The sequence below is a fragment of the Pogoniulus pusillus genome, chromosome 25 (genome assembly GCF_015220805.1).
Source record: "Pogoniulus pusillus isolate bPogPus1 chromosome 25, bPogPus1.pri, whole genome shotgun sequence".
In the NCBI taxonomy this organism is placed as follows: Eukaryota; Metazoa; Chordata; class Aves; order Piciformes; family Lybiidae; genus Pogoniulus; species Pogoniulus pusillus.
In genome coordinates this window covers 325,683-351,495 of record NC_087288.1, presented here as the reverse complement: position 1 = coordinate 351,495, position 25,813 = coordinate 325,683, and the positions used below count along the sequence as shown (strand labels likewise).

The 25,813-nt window shown below is 56.7% G+C and overlaps 1 protein-coding gene across 14 annotated transcripts in view; it reads left to right on the top strand.

Annotated features, from left to right (window-relative positions):
• The window catches only part of KHDRBS2 (KH RNA binding domain containing, signal transduction associated 2), a 55,504-nt gene extending 29,914 nt beyond the window's left edge, over window positions 1–25,590 (top strand). Inside the window, exons 5-14 of one of the 14 annotated variants that reach the window (XR_010306947.1) lie at window positions 564–691; window positions 2,744–2,939; window positions 6,296–6,378; window positions 15,394–15,452; window positions 18,580–18,631; window positions 20,689–20,735; window positions 22,242–22,432; window positions 22,890–22,960; window positions 23,107–23,206; window positions 25,336–25,590. Coding sequence is in view for 4 of the 14 variants with exons in the window: in XM_064164114.1 (XP_064020184.1) it covers window positions 564–691; window positions 2,744–2,939; window positions 6,296–6,378; window positions 15,394–15,452; window positions 18,580–18,631; window positions 18,782–18,833 (570 nt within the window). In the remaining 10 variants the exon portion in view is untranslated. The other 13 variants (XR_010306946.1, XR_010306948.1, XR_010306954.1 and 10 more) reach the window with 13 other exon arrangements.
• Window positions 25,591–25,813: the final 223 nt, after the last annotated feature.

The window sequence follows — 25,813 nt, the reverse complement described above, 5'->3', positions numbered from 1 at the left end:
AGAGAAGGGCACAGGGCTGGGGAGGAGCAGCTGAGGGAGCCGGGGGTGTGCAGTGTGGAGCAGAGGGGGCTGAGGGCAGAGCTCATTGCTCTCTGCAGCTCCTGAGAGGAGGCTGCAGGGAGCTGGGCTTGGGCTCTGCTGCCTGCTCTCAGGTGAATGGAACAAGAGGAAATGGCCTCAAGATGCATCAGGGGAGGTTAAAGTTGGGACATTAGAAGAAGCTTCTTGTCTGAGAGGGCTCTGCCAGCCTGGCACAGGCTGCCCAGGGAGCTGAATCCCTGCTGTTGGAGATGTTTCCCAGAGTCAGAGCTGTGGTGCTGAGGGCTGTGGCTTGGCCCCAGCCTGGCAGAGTCAGAGAAGGGTTGGGCTGGGGGATCTTGGGGGTCTCTTCCAAGCTAGACTGCTCCATGATGTCCTCCGCAGCTGTGCCCTGCACCCTGTGGTTCTGCAGCACGCAGGCAGCAGTGCAGAGCAGTTCAGCCCAGGACCATCCCTGGCGCTGCTGGTTTGTGGTGTCCCAGCCAAGAAGCAAGGCTGAGCAGGTCTCCTGTTGTGTGTTGCAGGACTACAACGATGAGATCCGGCAGGAGCAGCTGAGGGAACTCTCCTACCTGAACGGCTCCGAGGACGCTGCCCGCGGCAGGGCCATGCGGGGCCGTGGCATCCGCGGGCTGCCTGCAGCTCCTGCCAGGTGTGCTGAGCTCAGCTGCCCTGCTGAGGGCCTCAGGGCACACACAGTGGGAAGCAAGCAGCTAAAAATGAGTTAAAGACCAGGGGCACGCCATGGGGGAGAGCCAAAGTGGTGCTGCTCTGGTAACTGACTGGCAGCACAGGGAGGGCATTCTGCCCCTCTGCTCCCTTCTCTGAGACCTTACCTGCAGCACTGCCTCCAGTTCTGGTGCCCTAGCACAAGAAGGACATGGAGCTGCTGGAAAGGGTCCAGAGGAGGGCTGCAGAACCTCCCCTATGGGGACAGGCTGGAAGAGTTGTGGCTGTTCCGCCTGGAGAAGAGAAGGCTCCAAGGTGACCATGGAGCAGCCTTCCAGTGCCTGAAGGGGCTCCAGGAGAGCTGGGGAGGGACTTTGGGCAAGGGCTGGGAGTGACAAGATGAGAGACAATGGCTTTGAGCTGGGAGACGGGAGACTGCAAGTGGAGACAAGGAAGAAATTCCTGACAGTGAGGGTGGGCAGACACTGGCACAGGCTGCCCAGGGAAGCTGTGGATGTCTTCTGCCCAGAGGTGTTCAAGGCCAGGCTGGATGAGGCCTTGAGCAACCTGGGCTGGTGGGAGGTGTCCCTGGCCATGGCAGGGAATTGGCACTGGATGACCTTTGAGGGCCCTTCCAGCCCATTCCATGAATCTCAGTTACCAAACTCCTCCTAAGTGCCCAAGGAGACCATTTCAGGCTGGCTCCTACAAAGTCCACTGCATTTTGGAGGAAACAGGATGTGGAGGTTCCTTGTCTTGTGCTGGCAGAGGAGCTGCTTTTGGAACTGGGCTGGCTGCTCCTACTCAGCACCTCTCCCCCCAAAGGTGTCTCTCAGACTTTCCTTGGGATCTTGTTGCATGGAATTTCTGTCAGCACAGAGCTGGCTTTGGTGCAGCTGGCACCAGCAGTTGGCACCAGCTTCCACTTTGCTCTGCTTCTAGTCCCTGAGGGGCTCAACTCTGTGGTGATGCTCAGAACACTGCTGCCCAGGCTGGCAGCCTTGAAATGAGAGTTAAAGCACAACCACTGCAGTGGTGGCCTCCACTTCTTCCCACACCCCCAGCTGTTGGGATCAGCTGCACTGATGCAGGACCTTGGATACTTTCCCCATTTTCCAGTCAGAAATCCCAGGAGAATATCAAAATAACCCCCAAGCCTTTTGCTAGCAGCTCCTGCTGCAGCAGTGCCACATGGGCTGCAGCTGACTCACAGCCTGCAGCGGCTTGCAAGGCACCCTCCGAGCTCTCCTTGTCCCACCCCTGCAGGCAGCAGGGACACCTCCTGCTAGAGCAGGCTGCTCAGGGGCACAACAGCTCTGACCCTGAGTATCTGCACAGATGGGACCTCAACCACCTCCCCGTGCAGCCTGTGCCACTATTCCACCCCCCTCACTGTGCAGGACTCCCTCCTGCTGTCCAGCCTCACTCTGCCCTGTTCTAGCTCTGAAGCATTGCCTTGAGGGAAGCAACATCCTGCAAAGGAGCCTTGACAGGCTCAAGAAGTGGGCCCATGGGAGCCTCACAAAGTTCAGCAAGGCCAAGTGCAAGGTGCTGCATCTGAGCAGTCACCAGTGCCAGCACAGACAGGGATGAGGGCACGGGGACTGTCCCTGCAGACAGAGCCTTGGGGCTCCTGGAGTGAGCAGCTGGCATTGTGTGCCCACAGCCCAGGAGCCAGCTGTGGCCTGGGCTGCATAACAAGGATGACCAGAAGGTCAAGGGAGGTGATTCTCCCTCCCTAGTCCACCTCCAGAGACCTCGTCTGGAGTCTGAGTCCAGCTCTGGGGTCCCCCAGCAAAAAGAGAAGGACCTGTTGGAGCAGGTCCAGAGGAGGCCACAAGAATGATCAGAGTGGGGACCCCTGCCCTGAAGGAAGGCTGAGAGTGCTGGGGCAGGCAGCTCGGAGCAGGCTGCTGGCAGCCTCTGCACGCAGCAAGGCTGCTGTGAAGGTGCTGGGGACCCCTGTGGGGCTGGGCCGGTGGCCTTGCAGGGCTCCTGCAGCTCCACCTTGCTGACATCTCTCTGCTCTCCCCAGGGGCCGCGGGGGTGCGGTTCCTCCACCCCCACCCGGCCGAGGTGCCCAAGCACCCAGAGGAGCGCCAGTGAGCCGCGGAGCCCTCCCCGTGCCGCCAGTGGCCAGGGGTGTGCCCACCCCCCGAGCAAGGGGCACCGCGGCCGTGCCAGGCTACAGAGCACCCCTGCCCCCGGCACACGAGGCCTACGAGGACTACGTAAGTACCTGTCCCTGGCACCCACCTCTGAGCTGGCAGCCGCCTGCCCCTTGGCCCCTCTGATGCCCACTGTAGCCTCCAGTGGCGCAGGGAGCTGCAGAGCTGCGTTTTGTGTGCTCGCAGCTCGGGCTGGGACGTGAGCAGGTTGTGCTGGGTGGCTCCCAGAGAGCTGTGGGGAGCAGTATGGAGATTGCAAGGACTCTGCTGGAGCTAGAGGTCGCTTGCTGCTGTGCACGGGTTCTTAGGGTTAGAAGATTAGATCCCTGGGGAGAAAGCAGGGAGTTCATTGCTCTCTGTCTTGCAGATCTGTGTGTGTGTTCAGCAGGGTGTGACAGAACCTCAGCTGGCACAGCTGTGCACACTTAGCCAGGAGCAGGACCTTGGCTTTGCCAGGTGTTACAGCGCTTTCAAGCTGTCCTCCTGCAACATCTCAGCTCTTGAACTGGAGGTGTTCCAGGCTGGATGAGGCCTTGTGGGGTTGGAACTGGGTGATCTTGATGGTCCCTTCCAACCTAAACCAATCTATGAATAATCAAGTCCATTTCTGTGATCTTTTTCCTTTGCTCTGCTAGAATTCAGTTGTTGGAAAGCTGAGCTGAAAGTGAACTCCAGAAACTGGGTGGAATGTCTGCAGCAGGTTCAGTTCTGAGGTTTAAACCCCTCTGCAGCTGTTGGCTCAGCACTGCCAGTGCCAGCTGGCCTCGGAACACCTCTCTGCTCAGATCAGCATGCTCAAGCTTGGGTCACTCTAGAATTACCCAGTCCCTAGAAGGTTCCTGGTGGCCTTTGTGAGCAAATGTCTAAAGGTTCCTCAAGCACAGTGAAGTCTCATTGCTGCAGGAGATCTGTTTAGGGGGAGTGGCAATCCAGCCAAGGGAGGGTCATCCAGCAGAGGGCTGGCAAGGGCAGCGGCATGGGCACAGCTCACCCCTTCACTTGCTTCTCAAGGGTCCCAGAGGCCTTCTCCAACCAGAACGAGCCTAATTCCACAGCTTGTCTTGGGTGCAGCAGAGGTGGGAGCTCAGAGGGATTTCAGAAGACTACCCACAGGAAGAGAGGGTACAGACAGTAGAAGATAGTCATTGACAGACAAGGACCTGGGGTGCAGATGAGCCAGGCTGTGCCCAGCTGGGCAAGAAGGGCACCAGCAGCTTGGCCTGCAGCAGCACTGGTGTGGGCAGCAGCAGCAGGGCAGGATTGTGCCCCTGGGCTGGGCACTGCTGAGGCCACAGCTGGAGTGCTGGGTTCAGCTGTGGGCCCTCACTGCCAGAAGGACCCTGAGGGGCTGGAGCAGGTGCAGAGAAGGGCACAGAGCTGGGGCAGGCTCTGGAGAACAGGGCTGCCAGAGTGGTCTGGGACTGGCACAGGCTGCCTAGGAAGGTGGTGGAGTCTCCATCTCTCAGGTGTTCCAGGAATGACTCTGGGATTGCACTTCACAAACTTAAATCCTGCAGAGTTCTGCTTCCTGCAGGCTCAGGTTGTTACTTCATCTCCTCTCCCCAACCTCCTGACTCCCTGTCTCAGGTAGAATTTGAAGCTTTTCCCAGCCTTGCTCACCACACAGGGTGGCAGTTAAAAAGAGAAGCCTCCTTTGTCTGGCAGCGAGCAGGAGCTCTGCAAGGCAGGGAGCTTCCAAGAGAAATGGTTCTGAATAATCCCCTGGCAGAACAGGCCCTAATGAGTTTTTAGGAAGCAATTATGGAACCAAAGAAATTGGATTTGATATCCTCTTAACCTGGAAAAGTCCTGTTTGGAGGCTGACTTAGATCCAGTGGCTGGAACAGTGCTTGGGAGACAGAAAGAGAAAATCAGAGAGAAATTCCTGGCACTGAGGGTGGGCAGACACTGGCAGAGGCTGCCCAGGGAGGCTGTGGCTGTCCTCTCCCTGGAGGTGTTCAAGGCCAGGCTGGGTGAGGCCTTGAGCAGTATGGGCTGGTGGGAGGTGTCCCTACCCATGGCAGGAGGTTGGCCCTGGATGGTCTCTAAGGTCCCTTCCAGCCCAACCCGGTCTGTGACTCTACTCCAGCTCACTGCTGTGCCTCTGCCCCTGCAGTGCAGGGCACACAGCAAACGCTGGCAGCTGCAGGCTGGGCAGAAACGCAGCATTGCCCCTTCCTGCTTTCCCACAGCCCAGCCCCCCCCATTTCCCTGCTGTGAGCAGCTGCTGTGTGAGGAGCTCAGAGCAGAGGGCGTTTGGTGTCTCTGGGCATGGGCTGTGATGCTTGCAGAGAGGTTTGAGCACTCAGGAGGGGACTCTTGGCTGAGGAGATGGAGCTGTGCCAGATGATGCCTCCTGGTTGCTGCCAGTGCTGATTTTGTTTGCGTTCCTCCTCTTTGTGTCTACATCTGAGACCTGGAGAGGCCTTGAGTAGCTCCAGATAGCTTCAATAAACATTTCTCAGTGGAGTCTTGGGGTGCCATCAAAGTGATGCTGAACCCCTTCTCAGGTAGCAGACTCTGAGCCATCCCTCCAGTTCTGACTCTCCTTCCTTCTACCCCATCCTTTTCCCTGTTTGAACTTTCTGTGCCAGTGGTGGTCACACGAGTGTGCTCCTGGGCTGGGGGTTCCCAGGGCTGATGTCAGCTGTGCTGTTTCCTACCCTCACTTTCTGATCAAGGCCTGGTGAACACCTGAGCATGATCAGTGTCAAACTGGTATTGTCATAGTGTCATGGAGTGGGCTGGAAGGAACCTTAGAGATCATCCATCCCCAACCACTGCCATGGGCAGGGACACCTCTTACCAGCCCAGGTTGCTCAAGGCCTCATCCAGCCTGACCCTGAACACCTTCCCGGAGGGGACATCCACAGCTTCCCTGGGCAGCCTGTGCCAGTGTCTGCCCACCCTCACTGCCAGCAATTTCTTTCTGTCTAGTCTCACTCTCCCCTCTCCCAGCTCAAAGCCATTGTCCCTTGTCCTGTCACTCCCAGCCCTTGTCAGAAGTCCCTTTCCAGCTCTCCTGGAGGCCTCTTCAGGTACTGGAAGGCTGCTCTGAGGTCTCCCTGGAGCCTTCTCCAGGCTGCAGCTGCAGGTAAGCTGAGAAGGGGCTGTGGGGACAGGCCGAGGGCAATGGTTTGGAAGTGGAGCAGGGCAGAGTTAGGTTGGGCATCAGGATGAAGCTCTGTACAGGCTGTCCAGGGCAGTGGTTTGGGCCCCATCCTGGAGACATTCAGGATCAGCCTTGCTGTGTCCCTGTGCAGCCTGCTGTAGCAGGAGGTGTCCCTGCTGCCTGCAGGGGGTTGGACAGGGTGAGCTTGAAGGGTCCCTTCCAGCCCACGTCTGTGGTTGTGTGTTGCTGCCCTCGCCCCGTGCTGCTGGCCCTGGTCTCTCTCTGAGCTGTGCTGTTGTTTCCCCAGGGCTATGATGATGGCTATGGGGGTGACTATGAGGACCCCAGCTATGAGGCATACGACAGCAGCTACGCCACCCCCGCGCAGAGGTAAGCAGCTGGGCTGTTCACTCACCTGCTGCCTTTGCTCCTCTTCCCTTCCCCTGTCAGCTGCCTGCTTTATTCCCCACCTTCAGTTCCACATCTCACAGTCCTGGGAAAAGCTGTCCCAGAAGTGTGGGTGGCAGTTAGGGCTGACAGGGAGTGTTGCTCAGGTGAAGGCAAGTGCCAGCCTGAGCTGAAAACATGGGCAGGTTTTGCGGGTTAACTCTGAACTGGCACCGTGTTGCTGTCTGGGGTCACTCAGCTCATCTGTGCAGCTGGGCTTGTTCTCCCTGGGCTCCTGCAGAGCTCTCAGGGGCATCCCAGCCTCCTGGGGTTTACAATGCTTTGGAGGCTGCAGCTGATGGTCTCTGAGAGTACATCCAACCTCAGCCATCCTGTGATGTGAAACCAGAATTCCATAGCCCTAGGAGGCCACAAAGGTGCTGCCAGGGCTGGAGCAGCTCTGCTGTGAGCACAGGCTGAGGGAGCTGGGGGGGTGCAGCCTGCAGAGGAGAAGGCTCCAGGGGCACCTCAGAGCTGCCTGCAGTGCCTGAAGGGATCCTGCAGGAAGGCTGCAGAGGGACTTGTGCTGAGGGGGTCTGAGCCAGGCCAAGGGCAATGGTTTGGAGCTGAGGCAGGGCAGGGTGAGAGTGGAGCTGAGGCAGAAGTTGTTGAGTGTGAGGGTGGTGAGAGCCTGGCACAGGCTGCCCAGGGAGGCTGTGGCTGCCTCCTGCCTGGGGGTGTTCAAGGCCTGGCTGGGTGAGACCCTGAGCAACCTGGGCTAGTGAGAGATGTCCCTGGGCAGGGTGGGGAAGTTGGAGGAGATGAGCTCTGATGTACCTTCCAACCTGAGCCACTCTGGCGTTCTGTGAGGGGTCCATGAATTCTCTTCCCCAGAGGTGAAGTACACTTGTCAAGAGGAAGCTCTCCCTCGGCCATGGCAGGATGGGTCACTTGTTCTCCTGGGGCTTTTTAGCAACATGGTTCAGCTGCAAAGAGGAGTTTCTGGGTGGGGGTGTCAGTGGCTGCGGTGGTGTTGGGCTGGTGGCTGGACTGGATGATCACAGAGGCCTTCTGCAACCCAAACTCTTCTGTGCCTCTCTGAAACCTGTGTCTCATTGTCTGACCCACCCTGGGTGCTGTCCACGCCTGCCTCTCAGGGTTGCTTCACACGAGCAGTGCATGGTCAGATGGATGGGATGGGTGCTCTGGGAGCAGGCTGAGCCAGGTGTGCTGGAGAGCAGAGCACTCAGCAGGCTGTCCCTTGTTCCCCTGCTACCCAATGCATGGAGGGCAGGTGCAGCTTGGGCAGCTCACCACCACCCCTGTCACCTGGGCCTTTGTCTTCCAGACCTTTTCCCTGCTCCCCAGAGGCCTCTGCCCATAGGTCTTCCTTCTCAGGGCCCTTAGTCCCTCGTTGCCCATGAGGTCTGCTTTAGACACGTTGCCTTGAGCCCATGGCAGAGGGTTGGAACTGAACCATCCTGAAGGTGCCTTCCAACCCAACGCATCCTGTGATTCTCCGAAGCTATCAACCAGGCTGTGCTACCAGCAGAGAACATGAGCAGACCCTCAAAGCACAGCCTGTGCTGCAAGGCAGGGCTATGCTTTAGTGGAAGGAGCACCAAAGATGCCTAGGCCCAAGAGCATCCAGCTGCAAGCAGAGATGAAGGCTCCCTGCTGTGCAGAGCTGTCTGAAGACAAAGGTGAGGGGCAGTGGTGCAGGCCAGCAGTACATTTTGTGTAGGTCCTTCTCTGACAAAGTCCACCACTGCCACCCTTCCAGAGTGAGCTCCTCTGAGCTCCATCAAAGCAGTCTGAGTTTTAGGCTGAAAATAGGGGGGCAGAGCCTCAGGATCAGACTGGAGTGAAGCCCTCAAGAGGTCTGCGTGGCTGGATGAGCTGAGGCACCTCAAGAGCACTTTGAAATGGATACAATCAGCAGCCTGAAGGAAGGGGACTGCAGGACTTCCTCTATGGTAAGTGCCACCTCTGCCTTAGTGTTCTGGGGGAGACTTTTTTGAGCTGGGAAGGTGGAGACTGGGACTGGAGATGAGGAGGAAACTCTTGCCAGTGAGGGTGGGGAGACACTGGAACAGGTTGCCTGTGGATGCCCTCTGCCTGGAGGTGTTCCAGGCAGGCTGGGCAAGGCCTTGAGCACCTTGGGCTGGTGGGAGGTGTCCTTGCCCATGGCAGGAGGTTGGGATTGGATGATGTCTGAGGTCCCTTTCAGGCCAATCCATTCTGTGGTTACTTAGGAAGGAGAGAGGCGTGGGCCATGACAGGTGCAGGCTGTGTCACACGAGCTGTGTCTTGCTGCGGCTGCCAGCAGCTGTGTTTCTAAAGCCACCTTCTTTCCTCATCTTCCTGTCCCACAACAGCCCAGGACACAGGATGGAAGCTCAGGACAAAGATTTAAAAGAGCACCTTGGCTGTGCTTCCCAGTCTGCCTGCACAGACACCCCAGCAGATGTTAGGCAGCTGCTAAGCTTCTTCACTGCTCACTGGGCACTTGGGAGCCAGGCAGAGGAGACTCGAACCCTTACTGTCAGCTGCATTTACCTCCTGGTCCTGAGGTCTGACAGCTCTGCTTAAAAATAGACACCCAGTCCATGCTGCTGAGAGTACAAACCTGTTCTGAAGAGGAGTGCCACCCTGCTGCTTCACCCCTGCCAGGGGCAGACTTCCCCTGGTGCCCTCAGGCAGCAGCAGCTCCTCTCCCTTAATGACCAAGTTTGACGTTCTCCTTACACTTGGTCCTTAAAAACTTGTCAGAAGGACATTCAGAGTCACAGAGTGCATTGGGCTGAAAGGGACCCTCCAGGCTCATCCTATCCCAGCCCCTGCAGCCAGCAGGGACACTTCCAGCTGGAGCAGGCTGCACAAGGACACAGCAAGCCTGATCCTGACTGTCTTGAGGGTGGGGCCTAAACCACCTCCCTGGGCAGCCTGTGCCAGTCCCTCCCCACCTTACTGTGCAGAGCTTCCTCCTGGTGCCCAACCTAACTCTGCCCTGCTCCACTTCCAAACCACTGCCCTCAGCCTGTCCCCACAGCCCCTTCTGAACAGTCCCTCCCCAGCCTGCCTGCAGCTCCCCTGCAGACACTGATATATTTTGGCTAATAGAATTCTGGCATCAAACCAAGTTCCTCTGAGTGCTTGAGTGATCAGCTGGACCCAACCCTCACCCATGGGCCCTTCTATCAAGTGCTGCAGAGGTGCGGAGCAGGCCTGTGAGGACATGCTTGGCACTCTTCAGGGGTTGCTGTGAACAGTGCAGGCACGTGGCTGTTCTCAAGGTTTCTTACCTTCCAACCATGCTGCAATGGAACTCAACCATCTTGGAGTTCCCTCCCAATCCCAACCATGTGGCCACAACCATTGTTCCTGTCTGCCCACTCAGACACTGATGTGAAGAAATAAAGAGGATTTTTAGATGCCTCAAGCAAGTTCATCCAACTGCAGCCTGGTGGAGGTCCCAGATTCCAGCTCAGCTGTGGCACAGGAGATGCAGGAGGGCCCTGAGAGCTTGCAAAACATAATAGATTGGGTTAATTTCCTTAGTAGGGACTGGGAAGTCTGTTGAGGCACTGTCCAGATTCATGGGCTGTGAGAAACCTGAGCTGCAGGAGAGGAGAAGCTCTTGGCGAGGATGTCCAGGAGCTGCCCTTGTGCTTGCTTGGAGCCAGGCGCAGAGCAGGGCCCAGCGCTCAGCTGGGACCAGCAGGACCATTCTGTGGAAGTGGAGCAGCTGCAGACCTCCAGAGCCACACAGCATCTCTGCTGATCTCCACTGACCTTGCTGTCCATGCCAGCCACGCCACTTTCAGTTCAAAGCTGCCATGCCTCCCAGCCAAAAGGGGCACTAAGGAGAGCTCAGACCAACTGGCAGGTGACAGGGTGGGTCACACTGCTTCTTCAACAAAAGCCAGGAGAACCCAACCAAGACTGGAGATGAGGAAGAAATTCTTGGCACTGAGGGTGGTGAGACACTGGCACAGGTTGCCCAGGGAGGTTGTGGATGCCTCCTCCCTAGAGGTGTTCAAGGCCAGGCTGGGTGAGGCCCTGAGCAACCTGTGCTGGTGGGAGGTGCTGCTGCCCGTGGCAGGGGGGTGGGACTGGATGATCCTTAGGGTCCCTTCCAGCCTGTTCTGTGATTCCCTGGTCTTTCAGGTCCCTTCCACCCCAAGCCATTCCATGATTCCCTGGTCTTTGAGGTCCCTTCCAGCTTAGCCCATTCCATGATTCCCTGGTTTTTCAGGTCCCTTCCGATGCAAGCCATTCTCTGAATTCCAGATGCATACTCAGCCTTGAGGTTGTCTATGTGACAAGTGACTGCCTTAGGTTTTCCTGACCCTCTGTGTTTTGTTGTTCTGCTACCTGCTTGTGTTGCAGCTGCTGTTGCTGCTGGAAGAAGATATTTAGGGCTCACTGGTTCTGATCTGATGGGCAGGAACAGAACGGGAGCACAGCTCAGCCCAGGTCCCTTCCATGGCTTACAGAGCAATCAGAGCTGTGCTGCAAAGTGGTTTTCCAGGGAAAGCAAAGTGTGGATGATCCAGCTGAATCTCCAGGAATTACTTACACCAGCAGTGTGGATTTTCCTGAGCTCCAGTTCACTCTGGTCAACCCTGGCTGAGGCAGATAGCCAGGAGCTGTATGCACAGCTGCCTCTAACAATGAGCCCTTCACAACCATGCTGCAAGTGAAACAGTCCTTCAGGCTGCCACACCTGGAGGGGCAGCTGCAGCCCTGCCTGGAGGTGTCTGCCCACCAGTGAGGGTGGGCACACACTGGCACAGACTGCCCAGGGAGGCTGTGGATGTCCCCTCCCTGGAGGTGTTCAGAGTCAGGCTAGACAAGGCCTCGAGCAGCCTTGGCTGGTGAGAGGTGCCCCTGCCTCTGGCAGGGGTTGGCACTGGATGATCTGGAAGGTCTCTTCCAGCCCAGCCCACTCTGTGATTCTGTGTTTTGCATGCTTAGAAGCAAACACTGCCAAAGCTCAGCATGCCCCCCTGAGTGCAGGATCAGTCCAGTAAGGGCTGATATCAGTAAGCAGATCCCACTGGGGCTGGCTGCTGGCTTTGGGATTAGATCTTGCAGCCTGCTGGCAGAGAGAGGCCCATGGGCAAAGAACAGCTCTGTCCTTTGGCTACAAATCCTAGCTGGAGAGGACTGTGGGTGCCCATCAGTGCTTTTTGTGGGTGTTCACAGTCTGAAATCTCTGACCTGAGCAAAGGTTTGCTCACTACTTTCCCAATATCAAACCACAAAATCACAGACTGGTAGGGGCTGGAAAGGGCCTCTGGAGATCACTCACTTCAGTCCCCCTGCCAGAGCAGGGGCACCCAGTGCAGGGCACACAGGAACACATCCAGGCTGGGTTTGAAAGTCCCCATAGCAGGAGACTCCACAGCCTCTCTGGGCAGCCTGCTCTAGAGTCCAGCACCCTCACAGTGACAGAGTTTCCCTTCTGTTCCCATGACACCTCCTCTGCTCCAGCTTGCCCCCCTTGTCCTGTCCTAGGACACCACTGCAAAGAGCCTGGCCCCTTCCTGATTCTGGAATTCTGGATCATAAGTCTGTGTGGATGGGAAAAGCAGACTGGAATGGAGATACAGAGAAAGTGAGGGAATGGAATCACGGAATTGTTTGGGTTGGAGAAGCCCTCCAAGACCTTCCAGTCCAACCATCAGCCCAGCCCCACCACAGCCACTGAACCCTGCCCCAAGTGCCATGGGCACACCTGTCTGGAACACCTCCAGCCATGGGCACTCCACCACCTCCCTGGGCAGCCTCTGCCACTCCCTGACCACTCTGGCTCCAAAGACATTTTTCCTCCTCTCCAACCTAACCCTGCCCTGGCACCGTTCCAGGCCATCTGCACGGCGCACACTGCCTGGACAGATTCAGGTGTTAGCAGTGCTCACAGCAGATGAAGCTTACCTTGGACCTTCCAGCTCTGGCTTTTGTGAACCCCTTGGATGTCTGCAGCCACACTGTGTGCTGCACAGCTGGAGAACACAAATGAGATGCATCTCTCAGCAAGGCAAAGCAGAGAACAGAAAGAGAAAAGAAGAACAAATCCACCCAGAGGACTTAAGGGAACAAGAAGTTTTTCAGACCTACAAGGTCCTGCTGCCTGATGCCCCAGAAGCTGTAGGAGCAGCCAGGGAGCCAGCTGGAACTGTTGCTAACTGGGGTCCTCTTAGTGGAGGCAGAGGCTGGTCAAGGGCCTGGCACTCTGTTAGAGCTGGGATTTCTGTCCCTAACAGCAGAGACCTCTGAGCAGGCACCATCGTCCTGCCCCAGGAGCCTTGTCTGCCCAGGAGGCAGGGATCATGGCTTCAGCCTTCACCCTTCTGCCCATGCTCTTCTGCTCAAGCAGAGCAGGAGCCGTGAGGGCTCCCTGGGTGTTGGCAGTCAAACTGGAGCTCACTTCTGCTCAGCTGCTGTCAGTCTGAAAAGTCCCAGTGCATGAGAGGTTAAAAGCCTCCGGTGGCCTTCAAAGGCTGCTGCTTAGAGATGGAGCTCTGAATTTGAGCCTCTGGGGTGGCACACCAGCTGCAGGTGAGTCAGGCTGGAGGGCATCTCAGGGGGCCCTGAGCACTGGAGTGAGGAAACATCTTTGGTGTTCATTCTCTTTGGAGCTGACCTGGCTTTGTCTGCATGAGGGAGCCAGCACAGGTGCAGGGAAACTTTAAGAGCAGCAGATTCAAAGCACTGATGAAACCCAAAAGCTAAGTAAAAATAAGCATCAATAGGTCAGGGTCATGGAGATCCACAGAAGGCTGTGGCCACAGAGCAGAGGTGAGCACAGAATCACAGCTTGCATGGAATCAGAGCATGGGTTGGGAGAGACCTTCAGGATCATCTGGTGCCTGCCCCTGCCATGGGCAGGGACACCTCCCACCAGCCCAGCTGGCTCAGGACCTCGTTCAGCCTGGCCTTGGACACCTCCAGGGAGGGCACAAAGCGTCAGAGGGACAGAGAAGAGTGACACCAGAGCTGCTTGAGACACAGAGGCAGGGAAGGCCCTTGCAGGAGCCATGGCCCAGTGCACACAAGCTCTGCCATGAGCGGTATGTGGAGAAGGCTTCCGAAGGAGTCTGGAGAGGGTTGCTAAAGCCTGCAGGAGGTTCCAAAGCCTGTCCTGGCCCGTCGCGATCTGTCCTGGAAGCCTGCAGGTGCTGAGGAGCCAGAGCTGAGCTGTAGGATGCCCCAGGTGGGTGCTGGTGCTCCGGGACATGACGAATGCTAATGCCAGCTAATGGCCGTGTGCTGCTCCTGGGCACCAGCCTGCCCAGGACGGGCTGGCAGCCCTGCCCGGAGGGGAGCAGGGTGTTGCGGCTGATTGCCCCCCGGGCCGCCCACCCTGCGAACGAGCCGCGGTCTGGCTGACGAGAAGACCTCCTGTGGGTGCAGCCAGTGCCAGCAGCACAGCCCTGGCTGCTCCCTTCGCTGCCGGGCGCAGGGAGGGTTTGCAGTCGCTGCAGGCAGAGCAGCAGGGGCAGGCGTGGCGGAGGGTAAGCAGCCTGGATCAGTCTGGCCTCAGATCAGGAGGTTCAGACAGGGCAAGGGCAGGGTCCTGCCCCTGGGGAGCAAAATCTCTGCACCAGCACAGACTGGGGGGCATCCTGCTGGGAAGCAGCTCCATGGAGAAGGAGCTGGGAGTGCTGGTGGCCAGCAATGTGCCCTGGTGGCCTATAGGGCTGCTGGGCTCCTGGTGTGCAGCAAGAGTTCTCCTGCCCCTCTGCTCTGCCCTGCTGAGGCCACATCTGGATTGTTGTGTCCAGTTCTGGAGTCTCCAGGGACTTGCTGGAGAGGGCCTAGCAAAGGGTGACAAAGATGCTGAAGGGCCTGGAGCAGCTCTGAGAGGAGGAAAGGCTGAGAGCCCTGGGGCTGAGAGCCTGCAGAGGAGAAGGCTGAGAGGGGACCTGCTCAGTGTCTCTGGATGGCTGAGGGGTGGGGGCAAGAAGCAGGGGCCAGGCTCTGCTCAGTGGTGCCCTGGGGCAGGACAAGGGACAATGGACACCAACTGGAGCCCAGGAGGTTCCAGCTCAGCATGAGGAGAAAGTTGTTTGGTGTGAGGGTGCTGGAGGCCTGCAGCAGGCTGCCCAGAGGGGCTGTGGAGTCTCCTTCCAAGCCCAGCTGGAGGTGTTCTGTGTTCAGTCAGGTATTTCGTGCTAAGAAATCAGGTTTTGCTCTGGACACTTTCTCTGAATTGGCAAAGGATTTGAATGCCCTTTTGGCTGGAAGCTGTGAGCAGTGTGTGTGAGTGAGGGAGCTGAGGTTGGGGAGCTGAGCTGTGTGCTCGGAGCTGTGCTGAGTGCTGTGTCCTGACACCCAGCGTGCAGCCCACAACAGTCTTCTCCCTCCAGCTGCAGTCCTTTCCTCTTACTTTTTACTGCATAAAACCTTCCATGGGTGGCCAAGAGCTATGCAAGGAGGAAAGCTGTGGAGAAGCTGGTTTGTCTCTACAGGTGGTGGGGAAATCCTGTGTTCTTCAGGAGCAGAGCTGGCAGCTTGGTGCTTGGTAAAGAGCAGTGGGTTTGGGATCCACCACAGCCAGCTCTGGGCACAACAAAACCATGCCTGGGTTGATGCCACAGGAGCATTTGGAGTTCCAGCTCAGTGGCTCTGGCCTGGGTCACTTCAGCAACAGTCACCCGCAACGGAGCGGTCTTCTTTTAACCCTGATTTGTGCAAAGAGAATGCCAGGTTGTCTTTGTCATCTCATGCTTACGTCCTCAGGTCCAAACTGGCTTTATGCTCAGCAGACCAGAGCTGTGATGTCCATGAGCTGCCATTGGCACTGATCCATTCCCCTGCATGCTGCTTACTTTCTTGCCATCCCCAAAGCCAGCTGGAGGCTGCCATGCTGTGAAAGTGCTAACACCTCCCTTCCCTGGGGGTGGCTGTGCTGTGAGCTGGCTGCTGTGCTGGCACTGGCCTGGCACTGACCTGGCTGTGAGCTGGCTGCTGTGCTGGCACTGACCTGGCTCTCTGGATCTCTTGCAGTGTGCCTGAGTATTATGACTACGGCCCTGGGGCGAGCGAGGAGGCCTACGGCAGCTACGGTAAGGTCTGCTCCATCCTCAGCCTAGTGCAAGGGCAGAGGGAAACCTGCCTCTGGCAGCTCAGGCATTGCTTCACCTGATGGGTTCACATGCAATGGCCTGGGTTAGAAGGGACCCAAAGAGATTGTCCAGCTCCAACCCCCTGCCATGGTCAGAGGCCCAGGTTGCTCAAGGCCTTTCTTGTTGCCCATTTTTAGTTTCTACCCTGTAAGGAATTCGGTTTTGCAGTGCTGTCTGTGCAGCAGCTGTTTGTGCCATTGCCTGGCAAAACAGCTGCCATCCAGAGAGGCTGGCAGGGAACTGGCTATGAGCTGGCACTGCAGGAACAGTACCAAGCAGCTACAGTCGCTGGTGCTAATTACAGATGAAGTCATCTGGCTCTGTTTTTATCAGCCTTTATCAGCGTCCTCATAGTCTCTGTTGGACTCTCTCCAGTAGTTCCCTGTCCCTCTGGGGAGCCCTGCCCATGAGGTGCCCCTGCTCATGGCAGGGGGTTGGAACTGGATGATCCTGAAGGTGCCTTCCAACACAGCCCATTCTGTGACCGTGACTGTTCCACTGCTGCTTTATTCTCACCTTTATTTGCTGGTTCTGTTTGTCCTGCTGAGTTTGCTCTGTAATTAGAGACATTAAGTCACAGTGAGAGGTTCTGCAACACAATAAATGTAATGATGGAACCTGGGGAGGAAAGAGTTCTTGGAGGGTTTAACCTTCAGCAGTGCTGGTGCAGGGGGTGACTGGAGAGATCTTGCCTGAGGAGGCAGGAATGCTCAGAGTTCATTACTGGCACCTCAAGACAGTGAGTGATGGAGCAGGTCTAGAGAAGGGCAACAAAGCTGGGGCAGGGTCTGGAGAGCAGGGCTGGGGAGGAGCAGCTGAGGGAGCTGGGGGTGTGCAGTGTGGAGCAGAGGAGGCTGAGGGCAGTGCTCATTGCTCTCTGCAGCTCCCTGAGAGGAGGTTGCAGGGAGCTGGGCTTGGGCTCTGCTGCCTGCTCTGAGGTGAGAGAAGGAGAGGAACTGGCCTGGGATGGTGCCAAGGCAGGGTTAGGTTGAAGAGGATTAAAATTGTCTTTGGTGGCAGAGTGGTCAGGGAGTGGCAGAGGCTGCCCAGGGAGGTGGAGTCCCTATGCCTGGATGTGTTCCAGACAGGTGTGCCCATGGCACTTGGGGCCAGGGTTTAGTGGCCATGGTGGGGCTGGGCTGATGGTTGGACTGGATGCTCTGGGAGGGTTTCCCCAACCCAGCCAGTTCTGTGACTCTGTGAGCACCAGCTGAAGGTTAACAGCCTCTATTCGTTCTTTTTCATCTTATCACCCTGAAGTAATTTCCTGTCTCCTGTACAGGAGGGACTTTCATCAGATATTAGCCCCAGCACTTTTGTGTCTCTGAGGAGAAACAGAACTTTGAGCTCTCATAGCTCACACTGGCAGCTGAGTGGCACAGTTTGACCTGGAGGTTAAATCCTCTGCAAGATCTGTGCCCCTCTGCATTGGTCACAGAGTAGTTCAAGTTGGAAGGAACCTCTGGAGGTCATCTTGCTCTTCTTTTCAAGCAGAGTCACCCAGAGCTGGTTTTCCCAGGCCACATTCAGCTGCCTTTTCAGTATATCCAAAGTGGGAGACTCTGCAGCTGCCCTGGGCAGCCAGTGCCAGTGCCTGGTTATCCTTACCTGCTCTTCAGAGGGAACCTTCTCTATCTGAATGCGTGCCCATTGTCTCTGGTCCTCTTACTTGGCACCACTGGCAAGAGACTGGCTCTGTCTTTTCACCCTCACTTCAGATGGGTTTGGTAGAGCAGGGTTGATGGTTAGACTCAGTGATCTTGAAGGTCTTTTCCAACCTAAACGGCTCTTTGATTCTGCAGACTTCTCTATTTGGTATAGAATGGGTTGGGTTGGAAGGGACCTTCAAGATCATCGAGTCCCAAACCCTGCCATGGGCAGGGACACCTCCCACCAGCCCAGCTCCCTGTTACTTCAGGGAGTGAGCACTGAGTTCAACTGTGAGCTCATCAGGGCATCAGATCTTGGAATGCACATCACACACTGCTGCCACCTCAGGTTTCGTTCCACAACAGCTGTTGATGGGATTCTGCCTTTTAATTACTCCTGGGGTTGTCCTCTTTGCATTTCTGATAGAATTTGATTCAAGGCTGGAAAATTCCATGACAAGGTAACAGTGTTCATGGAATCATGCAGATGTTGCAGTCTTAGTGGACTGACGAGCAGGGGAAGAGTGCTCTGAGTGTGTGTTCATCTTGGCTCTTGCACCACTATGCCAGCCACTGCTTGGGATAGATGGCACCACTGTGGCCTTTAGTGTGCTGTCAGTGCTACCCAGCAGAAAGAGTAAGACAGAATGGAGACACTAGCACAGGCTGCCCAGGGAGGCTGTGGATTTCTCCTCCCTGGAGGTGCACATGGCACCTGGGGCCATGGTTTAGTGGCCATGGTGGGGTTGGGTTGATGGTTGGACTGGATGACCTTGGAGGGCTTTTCCAACACAAACACTTCCATGGTTCTGAGCCTCTCCAAATCATTTGGCAGAACAGTTTCCTGAGTGCAGAGGCTCCATGGCTGCCTATCACTTTTCCTCCCACATTTCCTCTTTTTTGGTCCCAGAGGGCAGCCAGCACCCAGCTCTCATCTTTCCATGATTCAGCTCCTCACCTTATTCACAGCCCAGCTGCATCAGATGCCACTCACCTTGCTGCTTACCTTCAGAGCCAGAGGCTCACAGCATCAAACAGGTTCTGAGCTCCAGGGCTGACCGAAGCTTTAAAGAGCTGAGTCTGGTTGAGGTGTCCCTGCCCATGGTGGGGAGGTTGGAGCAGATGAGCTCTGAGGTCCCTTCCAACCTTGGCCACTCAGTGGTGATTCCATGCCCACAGTGCCACTGCAGGAGTGCCCATTCCCTGCTGCAGGTGCAGGGCTCAGGGGCTTTGTCCTCAGCTGGACAGGTCAGTTTGATGGGAGGGTAAAGGACTGGATCCCAAGCCCATCCCTGTTTGATGTCTCCAAAGCTGGCAGCCCACAGGTGCTCGAGAAGGCTGCCAGCCCTGGGCAGGGCCTCAGGCCGTTGTGTGCAGTGGAGATGTTCACAAACCATCTTTCTCTCCTCTGTTTTTAGCACCAGAAGAATGGGCCACAACCCGTTCCAGCCTAAAGGCACCACCTGCAAGGTCAGCCAGAGGGGGTTACAGGGAACACCCCTATGGTAGATATTGAAGGTCCTGCTCACCTGTGACCTCACCTCAAAGACAATTAATAGCCTGTGGTCTCCACAGAAGCAGCACCAAGACAAGTAATAGTCCATTTCTTTTCCACCCTAGGGCTTTCTGCTCCTTCTTAGCCTCTGTGCTCCTGTCTCTCCTGCAGCACTGAGGGGCATCAGGAGCATTTTCTAACACGGACTTACCCTCCCGAGACAAAGCCCCTTGGCAAGCCCTGTCTGAGCCCCTGCAGATGCTGTTTTGTTGCTTGTACCATTGCTGTCTGTAACCTGCCAAGCATGACGCTACTCAGAGCTGCAGCCTCTCCAGGCTGAGGCTTTCTCTAGGGTTGCTGAAAGACTATAAGGTCACTTCCCCCTTTTCACCTTTTCCCCTTTCCTTGTCCCTTTCCCCCTTTTTTCACTTTTCCCTCCGTTTTTCCCTCCCATCTTTTTTTCATTTCTTCCCCTCTTTCTTCCCCCCCTCCCCCGTTCTTCCCTTCATTCCTCCCCCGCTTCTTGCCTTGTTTTTATTCTCCCTCTCTCCCCACCCCTTCCCCCGGTTCCCCCCCGCGGCAGCGGTAGGGGAGCTGCCGCCGAGCTGTCCCGAGCTGTCTCCGGTGTCTGCGAGGTCAGACGGAGCTGTCGCTCGCAGCTCGTCCCTTTGCTGTGGGGTGGAGCCACCTGAGCTGCGCAGCGTCTGAAGCTGTGCCTGTGGGCAGCAACCAGCTCACAGCCAGCTCCATCTGTAAGCTTCTCTAAATAGGAAACCATAACTCTGTCAACTGTTTGCCATAACTTGTCAATAAAGCTGAAGCCTTTTGTAACCAGCTAAATTTGGGGTTGTTTTCGAGCTTTAAATGCCTGCTTGATTTCCTTTATCTTTTTGTCAAGAGATGCCTAAAAAGTGTTTTTATATAAAACTTACAACACAAACAAAATGAACCCAAGCCTGTTTTAAGCTTATGACTTCTTGTGTAAGACTTTAAAAGCTGTATTAATAACTTCTGGTTGTTAAGTCATTTAAAAGTTAACCTCCTAACCTGTGACATGAACCGTGGGTAGCATCCACTAATGTACGAGGTGGGGATGGAGACAAATGCTTTAGCACAATAAATGGATTTTAAACTAGCCTCTTAAGCTTGATCTTGCTAAACACCAACTCTGATTGCCTTGTTTGCATTAGCATGGCTCTCCTGAGAGTGTAATGGAGTTTAAAGAGGTAAGATGACCACTTACCACCCTTAGCCTGTCTAAATGCCAGTTCCTCGACCTCGGAGCTTCCCCACACATTAAATATCCCATCCAACATGTGAGCATCGCATAGCCCTCACCTCTCTGTCTTCACTCGCCAGAGTGCGTTGCCGCATTTCTCGTAGTCCCCAGCAAACCATCAGTGTCCCTCCCCGTGTTGGTGCTCCACCTCGGCAGCTCTATTTGTAATTCGCAGCGCTAGAGCCCAGCGCCCGCGAAGGCAGTGCCGAGGGCTGGTATTGCTTTTGAGACCCTCAGGCTTGATGGCTGAGGACTGGAGGGATGGCTAAACGTTAACCAGGTAACAGCCAGAGGGACTCTGGCAGCGCTCCTGTTAAATATCCTCACTGGCTAAGCTACTGAGAGTTAAAAAAGTAAACCTACCAACTAGGTGCCCAGGCCGCTAAACCAGCTAATTAACCTTAACTAGTGACAGCAAAGCTCTGCTTCCAGACCTAACCCTCCAGCGCTAAACAGAACTAAATTAGCCGTAACAGGAAAGCAGCTCTCGCTAACAGCACAGCTAGAACCTAAATCGCGACGAAGGAGGGAAAGGACCAGGCCAAGGCAGAGGTCTCTCGCTGCAGGTCGTGGGCGGGAGGCTCTGTGGCGCCCTCGGTGCGCCCCTGCCGCGAAGGAGGGGCAGTGTGTGAGCAGCCCCCGGGCAGCGGCAGGTGCATGCTGGCTGCTTCCCAGCGGCTCAGGCTGTGCCCTCGCTGCTCTGCCCTGCTGGCAGGCTGCTCACACTGAGTGTCTTCTTTCTCCTTGTTGCAGGGGCTCGGACACCGGAGAGCCGCTGCAGATCTGCCGGGAGGTGTCAGGTAAGCTCTGCTGGGGCTCGGGGGGCTGCTTATCTCCTGGGTTAATTTGTCTCTGCATTGCCTTGACTGGCACAGAAACGCCTGCAGCTGGAGCTCTAAAGCACAGCTGCTCTGCAGCACCTTCACAGCCTGCACTGAACGTGGGGCACACACCAGGAGAGGAGACCTGCAGGGCAGGTGAGGGGGAAGTTCTTGCCAGTGAGGGTGGGCAGACACTGGCACAGGCTGCCCAGGGAGGCTGTGGCTGTCCCTTCCCTGGAGGTGCTTGAGACCAGGCTGGATGAAACCTTGAGCGACCTGGGCTGTGGGAGGTGTCCCTGCCCATGGTAGGGGTTGGCACTGGATGATTTTGAAGGTCCCTTCCAACCCAAACCAACCTGTGAATCCCTGATGGGGGCTGAGAAGTTTCATCCCCTGGAACAGAAAATTAAGAGATGTGACTCTTGCAAGAAAGCGAAGCCTCCCACCAGCCTCATCCAGCCTGGCCTTGAACACCTCCAGGGAGGAGGCACCCACAGCCTTCCTGGGCAGCCTGTGCCAGTCCCTGACTGGTCTCACAGCAGGTTGTTCCTGCTGGACAGCCTAAACCTCCCCTGGCACAATTCCAGGCCATTTCTGCTCCTCTCCCATGGTTGTCACCACAGCTAAGAGCCCACAGACAGGACTGGTGCTGCTCACAGGCACAGCACCCCAGACACAGTTACTGCCCTGGCAGCGCTCCCATGGCTGTGGGAAGCCTGATTTAATACTTCCAGCTCTTGGTGTCTTCAAGGGATTCTTACAGACCACAAGATGTGATGGAAAACTGATATCAAGGGCTTTCACTTTCCTCCCCAACCCTCAAGCTTTTGATTTGTGTGCTGCAGCCCCTGCCCAGTCCAGAGGGACACAGCCTGGCATGAGGAGCTGTCTGCAGAACGCAGTGCACAGTGGCTGGAAAGTGCCCAGCAGAGAAGGCCCTGGGGGTGCTGGGTGCCAGCAGGTGGAGATGAGCCAGACTGTGCCCAGCTGGGCAAGAAGGGCACCAGCAGCCTGGCCTGCAGCAGCAGCAGGGCAGGGATTGTGCCCCTGGGCTGGGCACTGCGGAGGCCACAGCTGCAGTGCTGGGTTCAGCTGTGGGCCCTCACTGCCAGAAGGACCCTGAGGGGCTGGAGCAGGTGCAGAGAAGGGCACAGAGCTGGGGCAGGCTCTGGAGAGCAGGGCTGGGGAGGAGCAGCTGAGGGAGCTGGGGGTGTGCAGTGTGGAGCAGAGGAGGCTGAGGGCAGAGCTCATTGCTCTCTGCAGCTCCCTGAGAGCTCTGCTCTGGACCCACTCCAGCCTCTCAGTATCTCTTGCAATGAGGGCCCAGAGCTGCACACAGTCCTTGGGGTGAGGCCTCCCCAGTGCCAGAAGAGAGCAGAATGCCCCCCAGCACTGCTGGCCACACTGTTCCTGAGACAAGCCAGGATGAAGCTCATTTTGTGTGCTCCAGTGAAGATGTCTACCCATCTTTGTCTTGATTTGCAGAGGGCTGGAGCTCTTCGGAGAGAAATTTACCTTCTGAGTGGTGTCCAAGGACCTGATGGTGCCCAGTGTTGCTGGTAACAGCTCAGTGGGACTGGTGGGAGCCTGCACAGCCCCGAGTTCTGCACCTGGCATTGCCACCCTCTTTGGGGCATGTCAGCACCTGGACTTACAGTGGTCTCCAGGCCCACCTGGTGAGCTCTGATGCTTGTATGGCTCTTGTTTGTGGCAGGTGGTGGAGCACCTGAAGGGATCCTGCAGGAAGGCTTTCATGAGGGTGTGTATGGGACAAGGGGGAATGGAGACTCGTCTGGAGGTGCTGGGGGTTGTTTTGAGTACAGAACTTAAAAAGCATTGAAACACCAAGAGGCGGCAGCTGGTTTAGTTTGGTTTGAGTGTGATGCCCCCTCCCTGGAGGTGTTCAGGGCTAGGCTGGATAAGTCCTTGAGCAAGCTGGGCTGGTGGCAGGTGTCCCTGCCCATGGCAGGGGGGTGGGACTGGATGGTCTTGAAGGTCCCTTCCAACCCAGCCTATTCCATGGATCTGTGACCAGCTTTTAACTGCACCATGAGTGGAACAGATTCTTCTCTTAGAAACGTTTTGGGTATGCTAATGTGTGGACATCTCACAGCTTTGTATGGTCTCTTCCAGCTCAAAGCAATTCCATGTCACACCCAGCCCTTGTCAGAAGTCCCTCCCCAGCTCTCCTGGAGCTCCTTCAGGTACTGGGACACAAGGTGAACCTCACAGCAGGACACCTGTGGTCAGACCGCACATCCTGTGCTGGCCCTGCAGAGCCTTGATTTGGAGCCCACTGGATTCCCTCATGCCTTTTTCATCTCAGTTCTGACCAAGCCTCCCTTGCCAGGTACAGAGCACTTCAGGGCAGCCCCCAGGGCTGCTGCAGGATGAGGCAGCCACGCCTGGCCAAGAGGAGCTCCGAGGGACGTTGGATGGATGCCCACCAAGTGAGTGCTCCTGTCAGAGCTGTAGCACAGCAGCAGTGTGCTGGGTGACTCTCGTGTGCTGATGGCTTCTGTGTTTCTGACCTGCTTCCCCTGGAGCCCCCCAGGGAAAGACAAACTCACACCCTGCAGCAGGGGCATGGGTGATGGAGTAAGACTGTCTGGAGGCACAGCTGGGGCAGCAGGAGGGGCTGGCTGCTGCCATGCCCTTGTGTGTGTGTCCGTGTGCACTGAGCCAGGCTGGAGGGCCACTGCCTGCCCGCAGCCTTTGGCACACATCCTGCTTCTAGCAGACCCTGCACGGTGGCATTTGGCTGGTCCACGAGCAGCTGCCTGTCCCAGGCTGGGGCCATGAGCTACCCGGGACTGGGGGACAGAAATGATATTTACTCCTCTGGGGACTAAAAATGAAGATACTGCACACTGAGTGGAAGTTTAGAGGAGCCTCTGTTTGCAGGAGCATGTGCACAAAGGACAAGGCATTACATGGACAAACCAGGCCAAGTCTATCTGACTAAAGCCTTCTGGAATCCTCCACCCCTCCCTCCCTGTGCAGGCCTGAGGGCAGGCCAGAACTGCCCTCCCCAGCTCAGCCCTGCGAGGCCTCAGCAGGCTGCAGGCCACAGCTCACAGCTCCCTGCCAGCCAGAAGCCTTCTCCCACACAGCATGAGAGCAGCAGGGACCCTGCCCGGAGAGAGGGGATGGGAGGCTGGGAGAGGAGAGTGGCACAGCAGCCGGGCACTGCCGTGCAGGCTGTGGCACCAGAAAGGGGAAGAGAACAGCAGTGGTACAGCACCCTGGGACGAGCAGGGACTGCTCTTCTTGAGGGAACCTGGCAGTCTGTGACTGTGAATCAGTGTCCAGAGGATGAGAGGAGTGTGAGTCACCAGAGACTTGGGCTGCACAGACTCAGGCTTCTAGAGCCCCTGGAGGACAGCCCGTGGGGGTTGACTGGAAAGCTCAGATGAGGTCCCAGATGTCTTTCTCAGGGCTCTAACAGTGTCACTGGAAGCTGTCCTGGGCTTGCATCGGGAGCAGGCAGAGCTTTGGAAGTTTCTTGCCCTGCTCTGCTCTGGAATTGCAGAGCTGGGAAGAGTTCTGTGTCTGCACAGCTCTGCACAGCAGCCTGCAAGGGCTGCAGGCCGCTGCAGAGGAAGGATGAGAGAACCTGGCCCCCAGTCACACTGTGTCATTAGTGGCAGTTCAGCTGAGGGCTACAGTTCAGCTCTCCCACACCTTCATCCCTGAAGATCCTACAGATCCCCCCTAGAGAGGCTTTCAAGTTCTGATATCTGAGCCTGGAACCAAAGAGAATCACAGAATGAGAAGGGATGGAAGGGACCTCTGGAAATCATCCAGCCCAGTCCCCCTCTGCCAGGGCAGGGCACACAGAACACCTCCAGCTGGGCTTGGAAGCCTCCAGAGCAGACTCCACAGCCCCTCTGGGCAGCCTGCTGCAGGCCTCCAGCACCCTCACACCAAACAACTTTCTCCTCATGCTGAACTGGAGCCTCCTGGGCTCCAGTTGGTGTCCATTGTCCCTTGTCCTGCCCCAGGACACCACTGAGCAGAGCCTGGCCCCTGCTTCTTGCCCCCACCCCTCAGCCATCCAGAGACACTGAGTAGGTCCCCCCTCAGCCTTCTCCTCTGCAGGCTCTCAGCCCCAGGGCTCTCAGCCTTTCCTCCTCTCAGAGCTGCTCCAGGCCCTTCAGCATCCTCACAGCCTCCACTGGACTCTCTCCAGTAGTTCCCTGTCTCTCTGGGACTGGGGAGCCCAGGACTGGACACAAGGTGTGGCCTCAGCAGGACAGAGTAGAGGGGCAGGAGAACCTCCCTGGCCACACTCTCCTTGCTGCATCCCAGGAGCCTGTTGGCCTTCATGGCTGCAAGGGCACATTGCTGTCCTGTGGCGAACTTCTTGTCCACCTCCTCAGCTTGGGGCTAGGAATTGTCAAGAGGATTTCAGGGAACATCCTTGGAGCTGCTTGGGTTTGAGTGAAGAGAGCAGTGGTGCAGCACTGCTGAGCCCACGTCTGCTGCAGGCCTTGAGCTGTACCAGTGCATGGCCCTGCTCTGCCCATGCTGGATGTGCTGTGTCCTGACTGGGTCCTTCTCCATTCTGTTTCCACAGGTTCCTGAGACTTTACTCCAGAGGAGAAAAGCTGCGTGGCAGAGCAATGTGAAGCACAGCACTGGAAAGGTCAGGCTGGTTCACACAGCCTCATTGCCCAGAGGAACAGACCAGGTCAATATCCTGGCAGCAGGGCCCTCTGAAGAAGACATTAAACCAGAACTGGCAGTAGCACAAGGTGCCCCCCTCCCCTGTGACATAGGTTGTAACAGGATGATGCAACCTCACAGAATAAAACTGCTGCTGCTGCTCTCATGGCCTGGCTGTGCATCCTGCCTGGGGTTCCGGAGCCTGGCCAGAGAGCCTCCACACCTGCTGCTTGCCTCAGGCCCTTCACAACACCTCTGCCTGCTTACACAGCCCAGCCTGGGCTAGTGGGAGGTGTTCCTGCCCCTGGCAGGGGGTTGGAACTGGATGGTCTTCAGGGTCCCTTCCAAGCAGGTCTATGAATCCATGAATCCCAAATCTGTTTTCTGGA